At 57.2% G+C, this 21,776-nt stretch overlaps 1 protein-coding gene across 7 annotated transcripts in view; it reads right to left on the reverse strand.

The window, feature by feature from the left end:
* Positions 1-21,776, reverse strand: part of Agap1 (ArfGAP with GTPase domain, ankyrin repeat and PH domain 1) — a 483,685-nt gene that overhangs the window by 309,133 nt on the left and 152,776 nt on the right. For 4 of the 7 annotated variants that reach the window (XM_027956197.2, XM_027956196.2, XM_071619519.1 and 1 more), the window contains exons 2-3: positions 16,613-16,671; positions 11,586-11,673 (exon numbers count right to left, since the gene is read on the reverse strand). In XM_027956197.2, coding sequence (XP_027811998.1) covers positions 11,586-11,673; positions 16,613-16,671 — 147 coding nt within the window. Of the gene's footprint in view, positions 1-10,896; positions 10,909-11,585; positions 11,674-16,612; positions 16,672-21,776 lie in introns of all 7 variants that reach the window. The other 3 variants (XM_027956198.2, XM_071619520.1, XM_071619518.1) reach the window with 1 other exon arrangement.

The following is a 21,776-nucleotide window of genomic DNA, read 5'->3' on the forward strand; positions in this document are numbered from 1 at the left end:
GGCACTTCAGGTTGGTTGTTTCATTTGTAATATTTTGCACACTTAAGTATTTAAAAATTAAAAAGTAAAGCAGAGGCCTCGGTGGATGAAGAAAAGAAGCCCTACTCCTCGCCTAGGCAAAGCTTCCTCACCAAGCAGTGCACCAAGCCTGAACTACGTCCCCGAGTGCCAGGATTGGGTCCATGGGAGCAGCGCAGGGGGCAATGCAGGCAGCCCGGGGGGCTACCCAGCTCCAACGCCAGGGCCAACACATCCTACCTCTCTACACCCTCGGATCACAGCGTTCTATGCCAGTGCTTGCCGTGGGAAAGTAACTTCATGCTAAGAGATGATGTGTTACAGGAACCCTGTTTTTGAATATGCAACTCTGGAAATGAATATGCAGAAGGACTGGTTTACAGTGGTTCGTTCACATATAACTCTGAACACAAACAAGGTATCAGGCTATGGGGAGCAACCGTCCCCCTAGGTGGCACTTCATTCCTCAGCCCCATTCCTGTCCGTCATCAGGAGCACAACAGGAGCAGGGCTGGAAGCTGCCTGGGGAACAGCCAGAGACCAGCACCAAGGCACCGCACGTTGGATTCTGCTTTGTCTTTTACAACCCCTTTTAAAACCTCTAAAACCCCTTCGTAGCTCACCAGCAGTAACACTCCAGCCAAGGCCCTCCCTCCCCTACTGGGTGGGGTCTGTCCTGGGATATTTCTTTCTGCAGGTGCTGGGGATGGAGTCAGGGCCTCTCCATGCTAGACAAGTGCTCGACCACGGAGCTCCACCCCAGCCCTCACCTCAGATATTTCTTTTGCTGATGTCACATTCCACTTTCCCCATGCCCTCTGGGAAATTGTGTTAAGATCCTCTATCAAGAGTATCATTATGGCTGGGTTGTGGCTCAGTGGTAGAGCGCTCACCTAGCACGTGCAAGGCCCTGGGTTTGATCCTCAGCACCACATAAAAATACAGAAAAAAATTAAGTTACGATACCTTTGTGTCCAACTACAACTAAAAAAATAAATGTTAAAAAGAGTGCGGTTACTTTATTAGAAGGAGGTCTCCAGGTCTCTGTCCCTCCTTCAGAGCACCTGCACCCCCACCCCCCACCAGGGCCAGCGTTGTTTGCTGGGGAGCACCAAGACCCCTGTGGTCTGCCACCCAGAGTGGGTGGAGGCCAGATGTCCCTGTGACGTTCTCCTGGGAACATAGGCCCCTGGATCTTGGCCTGAGCTCACCCCTGCCAGGCCCAGGTGTTCCTCCAGGGGGTCCTGCGCCTGGGATGCATCAGAACAAGCCACATCTGCCACCCAGGCTGACGGACCCTCAGGACGAGACCTCTGCCTGAGTCAGAGAACACGCCAGGACACAGCGCTCTGGGCAGCTGGACACACCTGGAGCCAGTTCACCTTAGATGGCTCCTGAGGGGGCAGGAGAATTGGGTGCAGAGGATTTGGGGGGCCAGACACCAGCAGCTCACTGCTATCACCTGAGTCAGTTCTGAGGCCACAGGGGTCTGGAGATTCCTCCTGTCCGTTCCCTGAAGCCTGTCTCAGGGCCAGCCAGCATGACTGCTGTGGCGGTCAGGACACAGGGAGCTGGCGCCGCCTTCCTCCCCCCTCCCTCTCCTGGGCTGCCCACACAGCTTCTCCTCCATCCCTGCTGCAGTGAAGACTACCTCGGGCCAGTTCCACTTCCGGATGCCGCAGCTGCCCCACACTCGGGCTGACAGCTCTTCCTGCATCCCCGCGTCCTGTCCAGGCTCAAGTCCACCCCTTCCTCTAGGCGTGTGGAGTGAACACACACTGCGCTGGCTTCCTCGCCAAGGCCCTCTGCACACGACACACTCCCCCTCAACACAGCTGGCTCCTTCCTTTGGCTCAAAGAACAACTCCCGCATGTTTGTTGTCCGTAGTGGTAACAACAGGACATGTCAGGAGAGGTCCTCCTGAACCTTCACCCTGCCTCAGAATTCTTCCTGACACGGAATGTGCCAGAAGCCAAGGATGGAGAAAGGAACAGACCATGAGTTGAACCTGATTTCTGTTTCTGGTCTGGGTCAATAGATGAATTTATCGGGTTTAAGTAAATGGATCAGATGAAGCGGTCATGTTTTGTACATTACTGGCAGCTGCCTGTGGCTCGATTTTTACTAAGATATACGCGCCCCCCCCCACACACACACACACAGCTGGCCCAGTCCTTCTCAGATCTTACTGCTGGTATCCAAAGCCTCAGCTCTCAGGAGCATGCAGGCGGAGGGAGAGCTGGGAACCACATCACCACAAGCAGATTCTCCTGTGAGCTTCTTTCTGGCACCTGTCTTAATTTGCTGTTGGTGTTTCTTTCAATCTCTACCTCCCCTGCCTCCATGCCCCCTGTTCCTTGCCCCGAGGCTGGCTTCAGCCCAGGATTTCTTCCTTTCATAGGGAAAACCTCTCAGCCCTGACCCAGGACTGCCCAAGTCAAGGAGTGGGTACGTGTAACGATGATCAGCAGGTGTCCTCTGAACAGCGGGCCTCTCCCCTCTGCTGGGACCAGCAAGTGTGCAGGGCAGGGAGGAGGTGGTGGATGAAGGCCACGCAGGATGGTGCGGGGGGAAAAAAGCTTTGTGGACCCCCTTGTCTCAGGTCCAGACAAGGCCCAAAAGCCCTCCGTCAGCACTTCCTGCCCTCCAGGATGGAGAGGGAAATACTGCCTAAAAAGGTGCGAGGGCCAAGCATAACACCGCCCGCAACCTGTCCACGTGGGAAAGGCTGCATCAAGCGGCATCTGTCAGTTGAAGCTTGAAAGGGCAATGTGTTGCGTATGGACATGGGACCCGGATCTGCCCCCACTCCTCTCCGGGGCCCGCCTGCTCTCCAACCCTTCTATAACACGCCTGCCCCACCAACAGTTCAAGGAGGCTGACCTCATTGCCCCTCAGACAGTGGCCAATCAGAATGCCCCCTCAGATCCCAACAGTGTTGGTTGTTTTAGGGAAAAGCACGTGATACAAGTGAGGCCAATTGCTACTGACCTTAAATCTTCTGCAGGAGCAACTGAGAAAAACATCCAACCTTCCTCCCCATCGGGTGTGAGCACCAGGGATCACATGGTCAGCGGGTGCCACCAAGTGGGGCACCAACAGTGGCATGAAGTCCAATAGTGGCAACAAGTGGAAAGAGGCTCCTCGGGAACCTAAGTGGATTTAGGATCAGGGTTTTTCTAAATCCTCCAACCTGGCTGCTCTGTAGGCCACCTGATTAAGTCCACCACCACAGCACCACCCCTTTTCTGCCCGAGTCATCTAAGCTGCTCAACTATCCCTGGCACCGGAGGGTGTAGACCACTACCAGGAACCTGGCCCTGGGGCTCCCGGACAGAGCAGGCTGGTCTGCCACCATCCAGCTCCCTGGGACTGCAGATGGGCTACCAGCTTGTCATCCCCGTTAAGGCCAAAGGCCGGAGGAGACACCGCACAGACCCAGGGGAAAACGCCTGGTGGCGGTTCAGGTTTGACAGATCCTGTGATGGCTCGTCTGCAAGCACACGCGATGCACACGCGATGCACGCGCAGCTTGAGAACACCTGTGCAGCAAAAAGGGACTTGTGCTTGCAAACATGAAACTCCAGACCCATCTCCTTCTTCCCGCTGCCCAATGTCTTGTTAGAACTTCTGATGTCCGCAGGTTCACAGGAAACCAACAGGTGAGTCACAGCGGGCCTTCTCCCTCTGGGCTCTGGGACTCTGGGGGGATAACAGGCCTTTGTGGCTGCCGCGAGGAGCCAGACTCTCCCAGATAGTGTGGACCTGCCCTTGGGGGTCCAGGTGTAAATCACTATCGTGAATTATTTATTTATCCAGAAATTTCTTCTCCCTGGTACTTGCCAACTGCAGGCCCAGTGCTGGTTTTAGCAAGTCCTTGATTTCTTGTTGAATTAATGATAAAAATACGGAACGATGTGTTCAGAGTTCCAACAACCAACTGAAGGACACAGTTTGTCCTGCCAGAAGTGTCCATGCCAAAACCATGACGGCCGCCTCCTCCTCCTGGTTTTAGAGCCTCTTTTTCTTATTCAAGATGAAAAGGAACAGGCTTCCCTTCAACTGCTTCTTTGAAGCTCCAGGAATCACTTCAAGGCCCTTCACCTGATGCAGGCACCACCTGGCTGTCCTGTGTCTTCCGTGCCAGGAGGGCAGAGCTGCAGACTGCTCCACAGAGGGAGATGGGAGGGAGGCACCTAGAGGGACGGCGGAAGACACCGCACTGCCTTGCACTGCCTCTGCTAACCCCGCCCGCTGGCAGCTGCTGATCTTAAGGCTCACAGATAATTCTCACTAAAAAGTTACCGCGCACTTACCATCACTTGGGTGTAAGTAACATGGTAAAACTCATGTTCAAAAATTCAAATGGCTAGATTTCAAAACAACTCAAGTCAGAGTCATAAGGACCCCCCAGCCCCCACCCCCGGCCACCACACACACACACACACACTCTGAGCATTAAACAGGATCCAAGAACTGTTTTAGAAATAAGCCCTAACATCTGGGGAGCAGTGGCAGCTGACAACATTTTTTTCCGACTTTATGGGGTTTGGAAAGGGTTTTGGAGCTGACAGCTTAAAGGCATCAGTGTCCCAGAAAGCCGGCCTGGGTGTTTTCGCCGGTTGTTTCTAGGAGACTAAGTAAACATTCATTAACAAAGTATCTGAGGTCCGTGTGTTGCTGAGAACACGGTCACTGCCCTGACTCTGAACACATCTGTGAGGAGACAATTCCCGCCGGGGTCCTGGGGGGTTTGGCCACACTGACACATGGGACACAGGCTTGAGGGCAGCCTGCGGGCCCCAGAGCCAGGATCAAGCGACGCCAGAGCCTCCCTCCCACAGCGCGTGGCGTGAGCACTTGAGAAAAAGCATCCTGAACCGAAACCCTGGCGGCCGTCTCCACGGACACAGCCTGCCTCTGAGGTGGGCAAGGAGCTCGTGAGGACCTGCTGGCCCCTGGGCGCCCACCGACCCCGTGTCCAGAGGCTTTCCCCAGAAGCCGACCCTGCACTTGGAAGCTCCAGCGGCTCCCCAGCTCCCCTGTGGGGAGGACCCCAGAACTCAGCCTGGCTGCAAAGGCCCGAGGGTGTCGGCCGCATCAGACCCTGTCCTGTGCTCTGTCCATGCTGCAGACAAGGTCCCAGGAGCCTGGCACGGGCTCCACGCTCAGTGACCTGCACTTTACTGGGGCAGTGGAGGGGAGGGGCTGCAGACACACCTCAGCCTCCGGGGGCAGAGGGAGACGAGTGGGGCGCCCGGGGCGAGGAGCTGGGGAGAGAGCCGAGACGGGCATCCCGGCGTACCCGCAGGTGACGGGCCCACGTGGGGACACTGACACTTTAAAAGCTGTCATTCGCTCGAGGTCCTCCTCACTGCCGGGCTGCAGCCGTCTTCACGCACTGCTTGGCTCCGTCCTCATAGAAGCCGTGAGGCTGAGAGGCAGGTGGCATTCAGGAGTGGAAACATGCCCAAACTCACAGGAAAGCCAAGAGGCCAGGACAGCCCAGGCCACGGTCAGCGGGACGCCATCTTGGTGACGCGTGGCATGGGGACCAGGCACCTCCCTGCTTCTCCCCTGGCTTCCGCTCCCTTCCTGGATCATTCAGCTCTGCCACATGGTGACCCAGCAAGACGTGACCACTACAGAGGACACTGCGTTCCAGTGTCACCTCCCCGGACGTGATCTAGTGACCCTTCCAGAGAACCGCCAGGCCCTCACCAAGCCCGGACAGTTGCAACTAAACAAAGCACAGCAGCGCTTTCCCGATACCTGGGCACAGATCAAGAGAATACTTTAGAATTTTCCATGAGCTGCGGTCACAAAGCCCCAGAAAGCCCAGGTTCCCACCTGAGCCGCACGGGTCCCTACTCCGTCCCGGGGCTTTCTCTCATGCAGCCCACCCCTGTCCCCAGCTCCACCAGCCAGGATGGGGAATATTTTAAAAAGTATATTCAAAAAAAACAAGAACCGCGTCTGCACTGAACACGCGGACTCCTTTTCTGTCACTGCTCCCTCAGAACACGGAATGACAACGGTTCACACACATGCACATTTCAGGTTTCACGCGTGACCTAGAGACTCACAGCATGTGAAGACTGTGTAGATGGCGTGCAAAGCCCGGGCCGTTCTCCCTTGGGGCCTGGAGTGCCCAGACTTGGTTACCTGAGGGAGTCCTGCCACCAAGCCCCGGGGGCACCAGGACGGCTGTGCTGAGCTGGTCCTTACCTCCAGGTGTAACCACATCTTTAGTTTTCTCCCAAGCTTCTCCCACCTGGAGGACATTCGGGGTTTTTCCATCTCCCTCGTCTTTTCAGACTCTTCTCCTTACACAGGAAAACACCAGGCCCCTTCTCCACCTGGGGGACACTGCTCTGGAGAGTCCCCTACTGGAAGATCTGCCCTAATCCAGTCCCTGGATTTCTCCACTCCCTCAGCCTATTCTGTTGGAAGAATGCTGGACGCAGGCAGGGCCAGCTTCCCAGGGAGAGCCACGGTTCTCCACTGGGGGAGGGGAGGAGCGGGTCTAGGGACCCAGGCTGCTGCTGCACAGATGCAGGGCCCGGGGGGCATCCTGTGCACTCACTGCTGGGACAATCAGGACAGCAGAGACAGAGCCAGAGTCACTGCCCTGGAGGGAAGGGCCAGGCCGCTGCGGGCCCACACAGATTCTGGGGTGCCAAGACTTCAACAGCCCAGAATTTGAGCTGGTTAACAGCTAACAAGAAACTAAAACTGACCGAAGAAAGGGGTCCCCGATACATTGACTCATGAGGACCCAGGAAGAGGGCCAGCTGCTCCCATGCCCTGCCTGGCTACAGCCCTTCAGCCAATCCCTGTGGACGACCACAGCAGGTGAGGTCACCACTGGGCCTCGGCCCGTCCCCTCACAGGGGCTGGCGGGCCCTGTCCTCCTCCCACCACCTTTAAGCCACCTTCGCATCCAGAGGTGGGTTCATTCTAGATTTGGATGAAAAGGCGGCACTAGCAAAGAGCACTGCTTCATTCCAGAAAAAAATTTAATTATTTATGACTGCAGTAGGCTTTACTGAGGCCAGATCAGGTCTCCCAAAGGGTGTCTGGCAGCGATTCCGAATCTCTGGCAAAGTCACCCCCCAACAGACCTTCCTTAGAGGCCACTGATGCCTTCACCCTGTCCTGTCACCTGGACTCCAGTCTCTGACCCAAGGCTTCAACCAGGACTTCAAAGCACAGCCACCAGTTGGAAGGGCCTCCAGGCTCGGCAGGAACAACGCAGACACAGGTCTGGTAGAGCACAGCGTCTGGGACTGGGCATGTAGACCTCTCGCGTGTAGGAGACAATCCCCTGCTCCAGGGTCGCAGGCACTTCTTCCCCAGCCCCACCTGGGCACCTGGGTGCCAGCAGAATTGGCGCTGAGTCCTAAGGACGTTGCCAGCACACACCCCGCGACCTTCTGTTTTCCTGATGCCACGGTGTTTCCGAGGGCTTCCACTGGGCTCCGTGCATCTCTTTCTGGCACTGTGAAATGCCCCTCGGGGGTGTGAAGGTCACAGGCAAGCTGATTCCTGTCCTCGTCCTCCTCAAGCTTCTATGGCCAGCAAGAACGGAAGGGAAGGGCCCGGCCTCAGCAGCTCTGAGCAGGCTCCTGCCAGCCAACAGGTGGGCGTGAGGGACCCTCTCAGACCCTGTGATGGAGCACCGGAATCAGTCTTTGTAGCCTAAGGTGCGAGATCACACTGGAATAGGGTGTGTGGCGGACCCCTGCCTCCCAGGAGGGCAGCACTGCGTGACAGGCAGGGCTGGGCGGGTCTACCAGCCCAGGAGCACACAGGGTGCTGGACTTCGGCAGCTGGGAGGGGCCTGGACAGATTCTCGGGGAACAACCTGTCAAAACAGTGATTCTGGATTTCCGGCCTGCAGAACTGTTGGAGGATACACCTCTGCTCTTCACCCCATAGCATGTGGCCTGCCACAGAGGCCCCGAGGACTCCAAAACACACTTATGAATTAAACACACTCGGACACACCAAGAACTGTGCCCCCCCACAGAGGCTGCTCGCTCCAAGCTCCTGTCTGGGAGTCACAGACTCCCTACGAGACACCCACTGTTGCACTGGTCACCAGGTAGAACTGCTATTAAGTGTGATATCCAATACCCTCCCTCGTTTGAACTGTATCTCTAAAGTTACTAAATCTTGTACGTCCAAATGATGTCACCCTCTGGGATCCAGCTGAGATGGACCAGATGGAAGGCACTCTGGGCCCCGGACATGATTCAGCCCAGACACACTCCTACCCAGAAAGCTCTCTTCTGCAACTGCCATGTCCCCACCACTCACCCCTCCAGCAATCTTAACATCCCAGTTGCAGGTCAGAATCCCCGCAAAGACAGCAACCTGTTCTTTACCTCAGAGGAGCCACCGTGGGCCAGCAGGAAGGGCGGGAGAACCCCACGAGCAGCAGGGATGGCAGCTCACCCACACCCCAAGCAGCACCTCCGGCCAGAGCAGCCATGCAGCTGACTGCTCCAAACTCACAAGAGCTAAGTGGCTGGGTGTCCTGAACGTGGTCTGAGTGTGTCCCCAAATGACTCGCATGTAGGAAGCTGGCTCCCCAGTGTGGTGCTGCTGGGAAGTGGTGAGACCTTTGAGAGCTGGGCTCAGCACCAGGTAACCAGTCCCTGGAGGCACAGCCTGCTGCCCTTGGCAGGGATAATGTGGATCTCAAGAGAGGGCCATTAGGAAAGAGCAACACTCACCCCTGGCCTCTCCATCTTCCTGCCTCACTATGTTATCCCTCTCCCACGTGCTCCCTCCATGACGCCATCAACCATGAGGCCAAATAAATGGGGCCATCTGATCTAAGACTTTGAGCTCCCCAACAATGAATTTAAAAATCTTTTTTCTTTGTAAAGTATCCAGCCACAAGTATTTTGTTACAGCAACGAAAACTGGACCAACACAGAGGAAAACTCAGAAGACAATAGTAACACCAAGAAATGGAAAGGTCACACAATTTTCTGTAAACCCACTGCCTCAGCAGGCACAGACTATGCCCACCGTGGGGTTATGTAATAGTTTACTTAGTTCCTGCACATGCCAAGATGACTCACATCACCCTAGGACCCTCCATACACCAAGGTGACAACACAGTAAATCATATACCCAATCCAGAACATTCTGTCTATGCAGTTTCTTAATTTAAGCAAGCACAGGCAATCGATTGACATTAACTCACTGGATAAGAACCGAAACCACTTCAGGCTCCCTGCCAATGTGGAAGGTATGGCAAAACTGGCACGAGGGAAATCACAGTTGATCTCACTCATTTTCTCTCCCCGCTGCCACTCCTCATAGGCCACAGAGACAGGAAGTGGAAGTCAGTGCCCTGGTCCACAGGAGAGGCCTGGTTCCAGATAGCAGTGTGTGCCCAGCTCTGGGGAAACGCCAGGGCTGAGGGGCTGCCTGGCATCAGAGTTCTTTCAGCACCCGGAGGCCCCGTGCCTCCCTATGGGGGTGCACCTGGGCATGGCGCTGCTCCCACAGAACACCCGGAACCCAGGTCAAAAGGCAAGCAAAGAGGTGGCCCCGGTGAGCTCCTAGCCGTGAGCAGAGATCACAGACGACCTCTCCCTGGATCCAGGAGCCCTTGGCACGCGGCCCTGATGAAGAAAGGGATGTCCCCTCACGTGCTCCTACCCTTTAAAATACCATGTGTCTAGAAGCCCAGGCGCCACTATGGAATTCCAGTGCAGCGGCAAGTGCTACCCAGAAAACCAACGAGTGGGGCTGTTAGTGATCACAGTAAGGCCACCAGGCTGGGGACAGCTTTCACTTCTGATGCACAAACATTCAAAAGAAAAGTCTCCTGTTTGTCAAAATACAAGGGCCTGCTATGCAGTGCAAAAAAAAGATCACAGCTGAGCACCAGTATGTCAGGACAAAGCGAGCACCCCCCAAGGAAAGGCACAGAGCACGACCGTGACCAAAGTCAGGCAGGCGGGCTCCCGAGAGCACTGTGGCCCTGGCTGTCCCTCTGTAGAGCTTGCAACTGCGGACATCTGAGCCAGGCCAGGGTGCGATCACCAAGACCGGGGCTGGACCCTGACTTCCAGCCACCCCAGACTGGAATGGAGAGCGAGGGTGCCGGAGGCAGATTCCCTGGAAAAGGTGCACCCCGCTTCCCCACGGTCAAGCCAGCCACAGACCCTCAGCACCTGGCTCCATGAACGCTACGACCGCAAGCCCGAGAAGTGGAAAGCCCAGACACAAGCTCTACACAGCTCTCCTCTGTGTAAGCTACCTGGCGATGGCTACCGCTCACCCTAGACACAAAGGGACAAGTCAAACCCTGGGCCCCAGGGGCACCCAGGAAGGAGGAAGACACCGTGGGAGCACCCCCCTTCCTACTGTCTGGGCCAGGCATGTTCGAGCACCTGCTCTCTCCCCTGGGCTAACAGTCTTTTCTCCTGTGCTCCAGCGCACAAGCCCTCTCTGAGCCTCTGACCTTCCCAGGTCATCGTTTAGCAGGGAGGTTTTCAGGGCAGCCTTCCTGAGGACCACCGAGAGGTGTCACAGCACCACCAAGTCCTGCCCCAGGCCGCGGAGACCCAGGCGAAGCCCCAGGGGAGTCTGGCCCTGAAGGTTGCGCAGGCCCCGGGAGGAGAGTTAAGGCCAGCACAGGTGTTACAGGGGACACGTGACGCTACTGACAACTAGTGCTCAAAACACAGCTAGGGGACAGCACAGGGTGGAATGCCGAACTAAAAAAAAAAAGGTGAAATGAAACGAAACAGGATGGAACACAGGACGAGGAGGGAGGGAACGCTACAGCACAGTCGGGCTCTCCTCGCGCTCCCCACAAGACAAGCCGCCATGGAGGAGACGGTAGTTACCTGCATCCATATCTGCAAAGAATGGAACAGCCGTGAGAGAGAGAAGGAACCAGAAATTCAGTGTCTCAGAGGTGGAGTCAAAGTCACATGGAGAGAAAACACACAACTTACAAAACTGCCTGCACACTACGCCTGACGGGGCGCTAAAGGGCTCCTGCCTTTGTCATTGTCATTTAAAGCAAAGGATAATACGTGGACATGTTAACAGAAGAAGGAAACGTCTCACGGCAGGAGGAATGCCTCCCTCAGTGGGCAATGGCCGTAGGCGTCTGTCTGTCAGCACTATGCGGGGAGACGCCTGCTCCAGCGCGGGGTGGGGGGGGCCTGGAGGACTCATCTAGAGAAGGTGGCGGTGAGGCTGAGCAGCACTAGGTCAGAGTCGGCATGGACTCAACCCCCAGAGCGGACCACGTCCAGCCCGTATTTAAAGAAGGAGCACTGGACTAGCGCCTCCAAGGACAGGACCCTTACAGGAAACACGTTCAGCAGCTTCTCACGGTTCTACTCCAGTGCTCCCGACGCCGGAGTGAGCGTAACCGGCCCTCAATCCCTACGGGAGGAGGATCTTTACCGCGTGGTGTTTCTTGGCGTGTGACAGGTCAAAGCAATGATCTAGAATACGCTAAAGAAAAACCTCAAAAGCCTGAACTCCCTAAAGCCTGTAACTCACCACCCGCCCAACGGCATACCTTCCGGAGACTCCTCCTGGACGTATGTGCCGGTCAGGTACCGGTGCACGAGGGCGGACTTGCCGCTGGCCAAGTTCCCCACGATTCCCTGCAGCAAAGACACGACGACCACGAGGGTTAGTACATCAGATGGCTCTGCTGGGCCCTCTACGACAGGTCGAAACACAGGGACCCCAACAACCACGACCCGTGCTGGCAGCACGCCGACGACGGGCACGCGTCCTGCTGGAGAAGGGCTCTGCACAGGCTGCTCAGGGCCACTTGGCCTCCACGGGGCCAGGTGTCGGCACGCAGGGAGGCATGCCGGGTCCAGGCCTCTGCCCGGAAGCCTGCCGCCTTCCTCAGGGACATGTGCACTGCCCACCGGGCCATCTGCTAGGTCTCTGGCCTCACCACACCAGGGGCTCCAGGTGAAGGGGACAGGGTGGTGTGCAGAGTCACATGGGGGGGGGGGGCTCCGGGTGAGAGGGGACAGGGTGGTGTGCAGAGTCACACAGGGGAGGGGGTCCAGGTGAAGGGGACAGGGTGGTGTGCAGAGTCACACGGGGGGGGGGGGGGGGGCTCCGGGTGAGAGGGGACAGGGTGGTGTGCAGAGTCACACGGGGGACCCAGGTGAGAGGGGACAGGGTGGTGTGCACAGTCACATGGGGGAGGGGGCTCCAGGTGAGAGGGGACAGGGTGGTGTGCAGAGTCACACGGGGGGGGGGGGGTCCAGGTGAGAGGGGACAGGGTGGTGTGCAGAGTCACACGGGGGGGGTGTCCAGGTGAGAGGGGACAGGGTGGTGTGCAGAGTCACACGGGGGAGGGGGGTCCGGGTGAGAGGGGATAGGGTGGTGTGCAGAGTCACACGGGGGGTGGGGGGGTCCAGATGAAGGGGACATGGTGGTGTGCAGAGTCACACGGGGGAGGGGGCTCCGGGTGAGAGGGGACAGGGTGGTGTGCAGACTCATACGGGGGAGGGGGGTCCAGGTGAGAGGGGACAGGGTGGTATGCAGAATCACATGGGGGCTCCAGGTGAGAGGGGACAGGGTGGTGTGCAGAGTCACATGGGGGAGGGGGGTCCAGGTGAGAGGGGACAGGGTGGTGTGCAGAGTCACACGGGGGAGGGGGGTCCAGGTGAGAGGGGACAGAGTGGTGTGCAGTCACATGGGGGACCCAGGTGAGAGGGGACAGGGTGGTGTGCAGAGTCGCACGGGGGAGGGGGCTCCGGGTGAGAGGGGACAGGGTGGTGTGCAGAGTCACATGGGGGACCCAGGTGAGAGGGGACAGGGTGGTGTGCAGAGTCGCACGGGGGAGGGGGCTCCGGGTGAGAGGGGACAGAGTGGTGTGCAGTCACATGGGGGACCCAGGTGAGAGGGGACAGGGTGGTGTGCAGAGTCACATGGGGGACCCAGGTGAGAGGGGACAGGGTGGCGTGTAGTGTCATGGATGGGTCAGTCTGGCACATGCCATCCCAAGGGGATGAGCTTGGGGCAGTTTGGGGACAGGGACAGGAGAGCAGGACAGCCAATGGGGCATGACTGGGTGGGGAGGCAGCGCCCAGGGAAACAGGAGGTCCAGGCGCAGCAGCCCTTCAGAACGGCCTCCCTGTGGGCGCAGTAAGCCTGGACTCAGTGGGCCCTGCAAGTAGCCCTCCTTCCTGCCCCCCACCTGAGCTGGGATACCTGTCCCCCCAGAAGCTGCTCATCAGCATCCTGGTTCTTCTGCCCCCGAGACCCTCCTGTTCTTGAAGGAGGCAAACCCACGCGACCCAGCCTGCACAAGGGCCCACTGGAGCTGCCCAGCCAGGCCCAGGCTCTGCCTGGCTCCCCTGAGGTTTCCGACCTTCTCACCTCCACCCACCACCTCGGGCTTGGACTCTATGGTGACCACAAGGTCACCCACCTCTTCTGTTCAACGCCCTGCCCCACACTCATGCCCTCCAGGCTCCCTCCTTAGATCCTCGGCTCAGCCCGGCTCCAGAGTCCCCAGGGGCACCTGCCTTCCACCTACAAGCACCGATTCCACCACCCCCCGCCCCAGCTGGCCCCGACTCCAGCTGCTGCCACCTGAGTGCGGCCCCCCGAGCTCCAGCTCTTCGTGTGCACCTGCCTACCATGGACGCGGTGGGCTACGCTGCATGCCCGAGCCTCGCCTTCCTCTCCTCTCCTGCTGGGAGGCAGGGAGGCTGGCTAGGTGGACAGTGAAGCCCACACCTGACAGCAGGGACCCAGGCTGGTGTGAGTGTGGTCTGTGAGTGGCTGCAGGCACATCGGCTGTCCGAATGTGGGCATCACCCAGAAGCTCCTGCGACACCCGTCCCCACACTCCCCTCTCCAGATGTTAGTGTGGCCTCTCCAGAGCCACGGCCTGCCCTGCCCTCTCCCCCATGCCCACAGCCCTGCAGCCCCTCAGTGCCCTGCTTTGTCCCCTATGTGCTTCAGCTCCCCAACCCCAGTGGCAGGTGTCTCCAGACACCTAGAACCTTCCACATAATCACTGCCCAAAATCCTGCCCCTACTCACTAGTGGACAGCCGTTCAGGCCTGAGCACCCCTGAGAAAGCTGCTGTGGTCTGGAAGCCTGGGTCCCCAAACACCAGATTCTAAAATCCTAGCCCCAAGTGCTGGTGTTGGGGGGTCTGGGCCTCACGGGTGAGACTGGTGCCCTTATTAAAGGGAACCTGCCTGTCCCCTACCTTGAAGACACAGCAAGACGACGTCACCTACGAAGGTGAATCTAAGGACCTGCCCTTGGTCCTGGACTTCCCACCTCCGGAGCTGTGAGAAAACCCTGCAGCCCCTAAGTTGCTTGCTCATGGGGTTCTGCCCCATCAGCAGAGTGACCAGGCCATCTTCCTCACGCCAGGCCAGCAGGCCCTCAGCTCCCTCGGGTCCCCTGCAGAATGCCATGCTCAAGCCCATGGTCTGACTCCCTCCGCTCCAAATGCCCTCCAGGGAGGACCCTCTGCAGCACCCTGCACCCCACTCCTGCACAGAGCCCTGCCCAGCCCGAGGAAAGCTGCACTGGCTAGGCGGCTGAGAGCATGCCTGACCCACTGACCCGGGTGGCCAGTGCCAAGGAGACGCTGCACACCGGGCTCCGAGCCAGGCCCCCTGTGTGCAGACTCCACGCAGGCTGCCTCCCCTCCGGTCAGCGCGAGTCTTCCCTCTACCTTGGGCCTCCGTAATTTGAGAATATCTACCTATTAATTATTCTTTTGCTCAAGGGCACCTGCTGCTTGTCAGCTTCACACTGAGAAAATCCAGCCAGTATGCCACAGAATTAAATTTTTAATTAAGATTAGTTTGTCTTCCCTGAGGAAGAAAATGCTCCGAGATCAGGCCCTGTTCAGGCCGCGCCTTCTCTGCAGGCAACACCCCGTTCTCCGTGTGCTCACGGCAAGGCCCATGCACCCCTCGGAAGGCCTCGCCCATCAACTCTGGGGTGCGGGGCACGGGGTCTCTCTTGGTTCTCACGGCTGCAGGCATCTCACAGATGGTTGTGAGCATTATTTTAATTTGAAACACCAGTGGAAACTAACAGTTGTCCACGGAAAAAAATAAGGAGGAGACGTTGGCAGGTCCATGGGGCACTGTGGCCACCGGCCCCTGATGTCAACGGGAAGGAGGGATCAAGCACGTCTGGACTGGCAGGCTTCATGGGGAGCAGCAAGGCCCTGCAGGCGGCAGAACTGAGAGCGAGGAGGCAGGCAGCGGTGCAGACCTCAGGCCTGACCCCGCTGCTCCCGCCTCCCTGCCTCAGCAGGAAGAGAGGCACGCAGCCTCTGACTGCTTCCTCTAGTGCCCCACGCTCACCTGCCAAACGTGGATTTGCTGAAAGGGAAATGGAGGCTTTAGCGAAGGTCCCCATTGGGAGTTCAAGGAAAACACCACAGGAATGACAGACTGCCCACTGAGGCCCTCTGCAGCCAGATGTCCCTGACACACGCGGGCAGGGGCACGGGCCTGCACCGCCTGGCACCAAGCCACTGTACCGAAGGCAACTGGTCACGGACGATCTGACCACCACACAACCCCAGAAAGCCTGAGGCGTGCAACCACCGCTCTTGAAGAGTCGGCAGACACTGAGCTGTGTTCTCTGACGGGGGGTCTCAGAATCACTGCAAAACTGGCACCGACAGTTCACTGGAGGCTGCTGTTACGTCACCTCGTGGCTGTGCTTGAGAAGCAGGGCTCCTCGGGCGCTGACCTCAAGGCCACCTGTCCTGGGGTGCTGCACAGGGGCAGGAAACAATGCGGCACTGTGGATACACAGAGTGGCCACACAGAACAAAGGGGGCTTCTTTTCCAGGGCCCGTGACAAAGAGCTGGCAGCCCTGCCAGGGTCCCCACATCCATGCACAGCTCCGGGGCTAGACCCTTCCTCAGACCTCTGACATTGGCCTATCCGTGAGAGGTGGCCACCTGGCAGTGAGCCCACACTAGCCTGAGGAGCTACCCTTGGGGAAGGAGCTGCCCTGCCTGCCCTTCAGTGACGCCGTCTCCAAGCCTGAGCACTGAGCTGCAGAAACCACAGGCTTCTTGGGTAGCAAGCATCCCCCATGGTGGCCTGGTAAGAACCTATACCGCCCTCAATCACCAGGACAGGGCCAAAGGAAGCCACTTCCACCTGACGCGTGGCCACCACAGCCACGCAGCTGCTTCAACCAAAATGAACCAAGCCTAAACCAGGCCATCACACATGGCTCCTGAGCCACAGTACAGTCCCTGAAAGGCCGCCCAGGGCAGAGGCTGCTCGTCAGTCAGGGCAGACACAGAAGGTTCTTCCAGGCAGTGCTGGGCAGGACTTACGGAGGGCACGTCGTCTTAAAAACTACTGGAAACACCATTGCCACCCTGTGTCACCCCCTGGACAGGTGTCTCTGGAAGGTCCTCTGTAGGAATGGCGCTGTGCTGGGGACAGTGGTTACACAACTGGTCCCCGTCCCATGCACAGCTTGGGTGGGCTCACGCCCCACCTCTCGAGGGCCCCCACACCCGTGGTCTCCTGGGAAATAAACCACTGAAGCCAGAAAGAGCCACTCACCACTTTGAGCTCTGGCACCGATCGACTCAACGTCCACTCCTGGCTGTTCACGAAGGCATCTGCAAGAGAAGACAGAGACAAAGATCAGGCTGCGGCCCCCTCCAGCGCGCATCGGTGCCCGGCATGCCAGCTTCCACCAGAGCCAGCGGCTCTGGGGGCCTGCAAGCTGGGCCTGGCTCTCTGCAACAGACCCAGCCTCAGGCAGCTGTGGTTTGCAGTCTTTCTGCTAAACAGTCGCTTTTCTGAGATCCCACCCAAAAAGCTTCGAGGACGGCGAGCGTGGAAACCTAGATGCTGCAGACAGGCGGCACTCAGGTCTTGGCCAGGGAGAGGAGGGGACCTGGACCTGGGGGGCTCTTTGAAGTGGTGCTTGCTCCCCACCCAGGAAGCTCACTCGGGTAGCTCTCCTGACCTGCCCAGTAGAGATGACCCCACTGGGGGGTCCCCTGGCCTGCCCAGTACAGATGATCCTCCACTGGCCATGACCCCTGGTAAGCAGGATCCCACAGTCGCACCCATGTGGCGGCTCCCTTGGCCACTCAGAGCCGGGGAGGCAGCAGTGGATGCAGGCCATCTCTTTCAGTGGGATGCCCTCTCCAAACTTTTCCCTAATGTTGGAATCTGCTCACCCTGCACTGTCCAAAAGTTCTCAAGCCCTCCACAAAACGCCTCAAGGGCAAGAAAAGCCATCCCTTTCAACCAGATGTGCTCAGAAGGGGTGGTGGTACCCTGCAGGCCTGGCCCGCAGTCCCCTTAGGAGAAGGATGGAGAAAGGCAAGGCCGGCTTGGCCAGGCAGGCCAGCACCCATGGTCTACGGGATGTGGGAGGGCACCCACACCACTGCCACTGTCCCCCAGAGCTGAGGGCTAGGACGCCCATCAAAGGGAGGCCCTGCTTGTGGGAGGAGCCGATGGAGATGACAATAGGCTGCCAGGGGCATCTAGTGACTCTCAAGGTCACTGAGCTGGCAGGGATGAGCTCAACAGCAGAGGCACGGGCTGTGGGGCACAGAGTCCAGCAGGTGGTGGGTGGGCAGAGGTCTGTAAGGAAGCTGGAGAGATGGGATGCCTGGGAGGTGGACTTGTCCCAGCACTGCCTTCAAGATGTCCAGTCCACACTTCCCCCATGGAAGTAGACAGGGTGGGGGCTGACGGTGGGGGGGGAGCAGTTCAACTGTGCTCTTCAACACCCACTCCATGGTGGCCGCACACCACCGGAGCACGCCCAGGGATCAGCTGGGAACCATGAAGTGAGGACCATGACAGCGCAGGCCTGAACTCAGGGGATGGTAACTAAACATTGGTCACCAACTGCTCTCAGGGAAACGAGAAGGCGGCCTCAGATGACGGGCAGGGAGACAGAAGGTAATGACAAGGACTCTCCGAATGCATGTACCAAGTGTCCAGCTGCTCAGAAAGTCCCCCTGTGACTCTGCTGTTAAAAACCTCAACAATGGTCAAGTGAACCTGGATGTATTCCTGAGATGGAATACTAATTAAGAAAACAAGACAGCTGAGTCCAGCAGGTGGTGGGGGCAGAGAGTCAGCCCCACAATCTCCAGGCTCCACTAGGTGGCGAGAGCAAGACCCACACAGTCTAGTCAGCGTTATAGTGTGCGGCGTGTGTGCGCACAACACACACGCCTGAGAAGACACTGGTAAAATCACAAACAGTTGCCGACTTAGGCGAGGGAACTGGTGGCTGGGGAACAAGAGTAAGGAGACGACATTCATCGTGACCTTTGGGATTCTGATTCAGATTTTTACGCCATTTCACATAAACGTTAAGTCACAGCTAGGCCAAGTGGCCGGCAATTCCGGCTACTCAGGAGACTGAGGCAGGAGGATCTCAAGTTTGAGGCCAACCTGGGCAACTTAGCAAGACCTGACTCTAAGTTTTCAAAAGGGTTGGGGACATAGTTCAGTGGTAGAGCACCTCTGGGTTCAATCCCTCTTACAAAACAAACCAAAAAAAAACCTGAAATACAATTTTAAAAATGAATCTTAATAGTAGAACAAAGAGGATAAAGGGTGAATTAAACGAGCTCACTTCATTAATGCACTGCTGATTTTTAAGCATGTACCACCAGATTAAATTTATCACAACAAATATTAAATATGCATTATAAATGAAGCGGGGCGCCATTAAACAAAGACATATGATTATATAAATATTGGAACATGGTGTGGCAAGCTTTTAGTTGCAAATTTACCCTCACTTGAATAGAGTATGTTTTCTTTGTGGCAACTAGATTAATAAAATAAATGCTTGACTTAATGTTCCCCGCCAAAGCCCTCAACTTCCATTAAAATGCCCTTATTTCAAGAACTTGCCTGGCCTCCGTCTCGGCCCATTCAGAGTGGGATGCTGGTGTGAGGCTCAAGGAGAAGCAACCAAAGACCTGGGGAAAGCCCTACATACCAGATGCTTTCTCTGCCTGCTCCTGTGGGGACACTTCCGGTCACCACAGGGATTGGGGGTCCCAGGACAAAGGAAGCATGGCCCGGCCCGGAGACTCCATCACGTGGAGGACGAGGCCGGCTACCCTACTTCACTCTGAGGCCCAAGGTGCAGCTGCACAAAACGTGCTTTAGGAACACACCTGGGCGTGTGTGTGTGCGTGCGCATGCACTGTCTGCACACATATGTGTCCCCGGTCAGCCAGGCCCCAAAGTGACAGAAGCAGCCCTGGTTTTCAAAAGAGGCCATTCCATGCCCCGTCAATGGCATGGAATATGAAGAAAGTGGCCCCCAGACTCTGGTCTAAGTACCACTGGACTAGATTCCATCGTAAGGCACAGCAGATGACCTCTGACTGCCTGCTTTGAGCCCTTTGACTCACAGGGAAGCCCAGAGCTGCACCTCAAGGTGCACGGGCTTTCCTGAGCAGTTTAGGACCAGGTACTTGGTCCTTCCATCAGCGTGGCACGACTTCCAATGCACTTTGGGGTTTCAGTGCTGGAGATGGAACCCACGGCCTCACGTACACCAGGCCAGTGACTACCACTGAACTCCATCCCCAGCCTTCCAGTTACGCTTCGTCATTTAAATTCAAACACAAGCTCTTGAACAACTCTAAGATTACAGAACACGAAATAATACGCCACCCTTATCAGGAGTGAAGTCCTGACCTCCTTGTCTCTTTGGGTCAGAAGCTTGACGGCAGTCAGAGAAAACAAAGAGGTGACGGGTGCACTGAGCCCACGGGGACCCAGCCCGAGGACAGGGGGTGGGGACACCTAGGGATGTCCCAGTGGCCAAATGCTGGGGGAAATGTTCTCCATTAGAGGGAGATGCTCCACCTGATCTGGTGACCAAGATATCTGATGTCAAAGGAAAGCCCACCAAGGCCCTGTCGGACTGTCCTGGCCACAGAACCCCTCGCAGTACAGTGCCTGTTCCATGCTTAAGAAAGCCCAGCGACAAGTGCTCAGCCACCAGAAAGGCTCCTTAACAAAGACCCCCGCCTGCCACCACGCACCAACAGCAGGAAACACAGAATTCAAACATCGGGTGGAGGGACTCCCGGGTCTTGAGTAGGTTTTTTTTCCTAACTTGTATTTTTTTTACAACAAACTTTCATTAGTCTTAAAAGTTTTGTTTGTTTTTCCTTTTCTGTGCTGGAGATGAAACCCAGGTCCTCACATGTGCCAGGCAAGCGTCCTACGCTGAGCTAAGCGTCCACGCCACCCACTGTCCTCCAAGCCTGTTGGCAGCCAGCACTCTGTGAAACTTAGCGAAGCATCAGTGCTGCAGCCTGTCTTCCTTCTCACTCACTCCAAGTCCCAAGTGAGAATGATACAGAGACAAACAGGAATCCACTGGGATAATGAATTTCAGTTGAGCCAATTCATCAGGGACCCTGTTACCAGTGCATGTGTGGCAGGAAGGCTGGCGTTACAATAATAAGGGACGAGCTCTACCTCCCTTGGTCCTGCCCCAACCTGTCCCAAGGACATCAATGCTCCAGACAGGTGTGGAAGGGCGTCCTTAGAAATCCTAAGGAGCACAGTGCAGGAAAGTCTCTCGGCAACTCAGGCGAAAATGTGATATTTCTATCACAATCTGTCTGGTTTATGGACAAAGTAATTAAGCAACGAGAAACCAAAGCCTGTGAGCACCTCAGAAGGAACTGCCTCTGTACATGGCATGCTGGGCGAGACGCACAGAAACAGCAGCGTCCCCTGTTCTGTGGCTGAACATGGTGGTTCTGAGGATCATTTCCTGAGAGCCACTTTGCCAGGGTCGCCAGGCCCCACAGTAGTTCTCAGGGCCACCCCACTGCCCCAGATGGCACAGTCGCCTGGGGAAGGGCCCCCAGCAGGGCCAGGTTCTCAGTGCCCCCTCTTCACCTGCCCTGGGCTCGTCTGGACACCTTGCAAAGCCACCCACAGGAGACATCTGTGAGATTCAGCAATCAGGGCCCTGGAATCTGCATTTCAACAAGCCCCACCGGCCTCCGAGGCTCACTCATTATGACCCTGTGGACCTCACAAACACAGACCAGGACATCAGGATTTCTCAGGGAACCTAAGAGAGCACAGGCAGACCTGGAGGTGGCACCCCGAGATGGGAGCTAACCATCCTGGGTCTTGAACTCTGACCACCAGGAGAGCCCTGCTTCTCTTGGCTGCCCTGGTCACTGTGGCAGAGACACCAGTAGTGGGCAGAGGAGAATCAGTGAGGGAGCAGGGACCAGGAGGCCCAGGCTTGTTGGTGACCTTGGGTGACCTTGCTGGTCTTTCTGAGGCCCAGCTCCCTTGTGATAGATGGGAATGGTTCTCTCCTGTGAATGCCATGAGGTTTCTAGGAGAGGCGGCGGCCCCCAGAAAGGGCCCACCTATCCACGGGGAGCGTCACTGACAGCGAGGCTCCTGATGCCTGCTTCCCAAGTGCCCCGGCTGACGGAGACACGGGGGTGTGCACTGCTGGAGCTCCCTGTTGTGGGGGGGCCTCACAGGTGGGCCTGACAGGCACCACGTGACAACCCTGACGCAGCAATCGCCCTGCAGCTGCGGAAACCGCCCTTCAGTGACTCCCTCCCTCAGAGGAGAGGCTGGCCGAGAGGCACCGCTGGAGCTGGTCCTCAGCCCAGGCCCGATTCTCTCCATCAAACCACGCCAAACTGCCGCTCTGTGGGTCACAAGAGGCTAAACAACGGCA

The sequence above is a fragment of the Marmota flaviventris genome, chromosome 11 (genome assembly GCF_047511675.1).
Source record: "Marmota flaviventris isolate mMarFla1 chromosome 11, mMarFla1.hap1, whole genome shotgun sequence".
In the NCBI taxonomy this organism is placed as follows: Eukaryota; Metazoa; Chordata; class Mammalia; order Rodentia; family Sciuridae; genus Marmota; species Marmota flaviventris.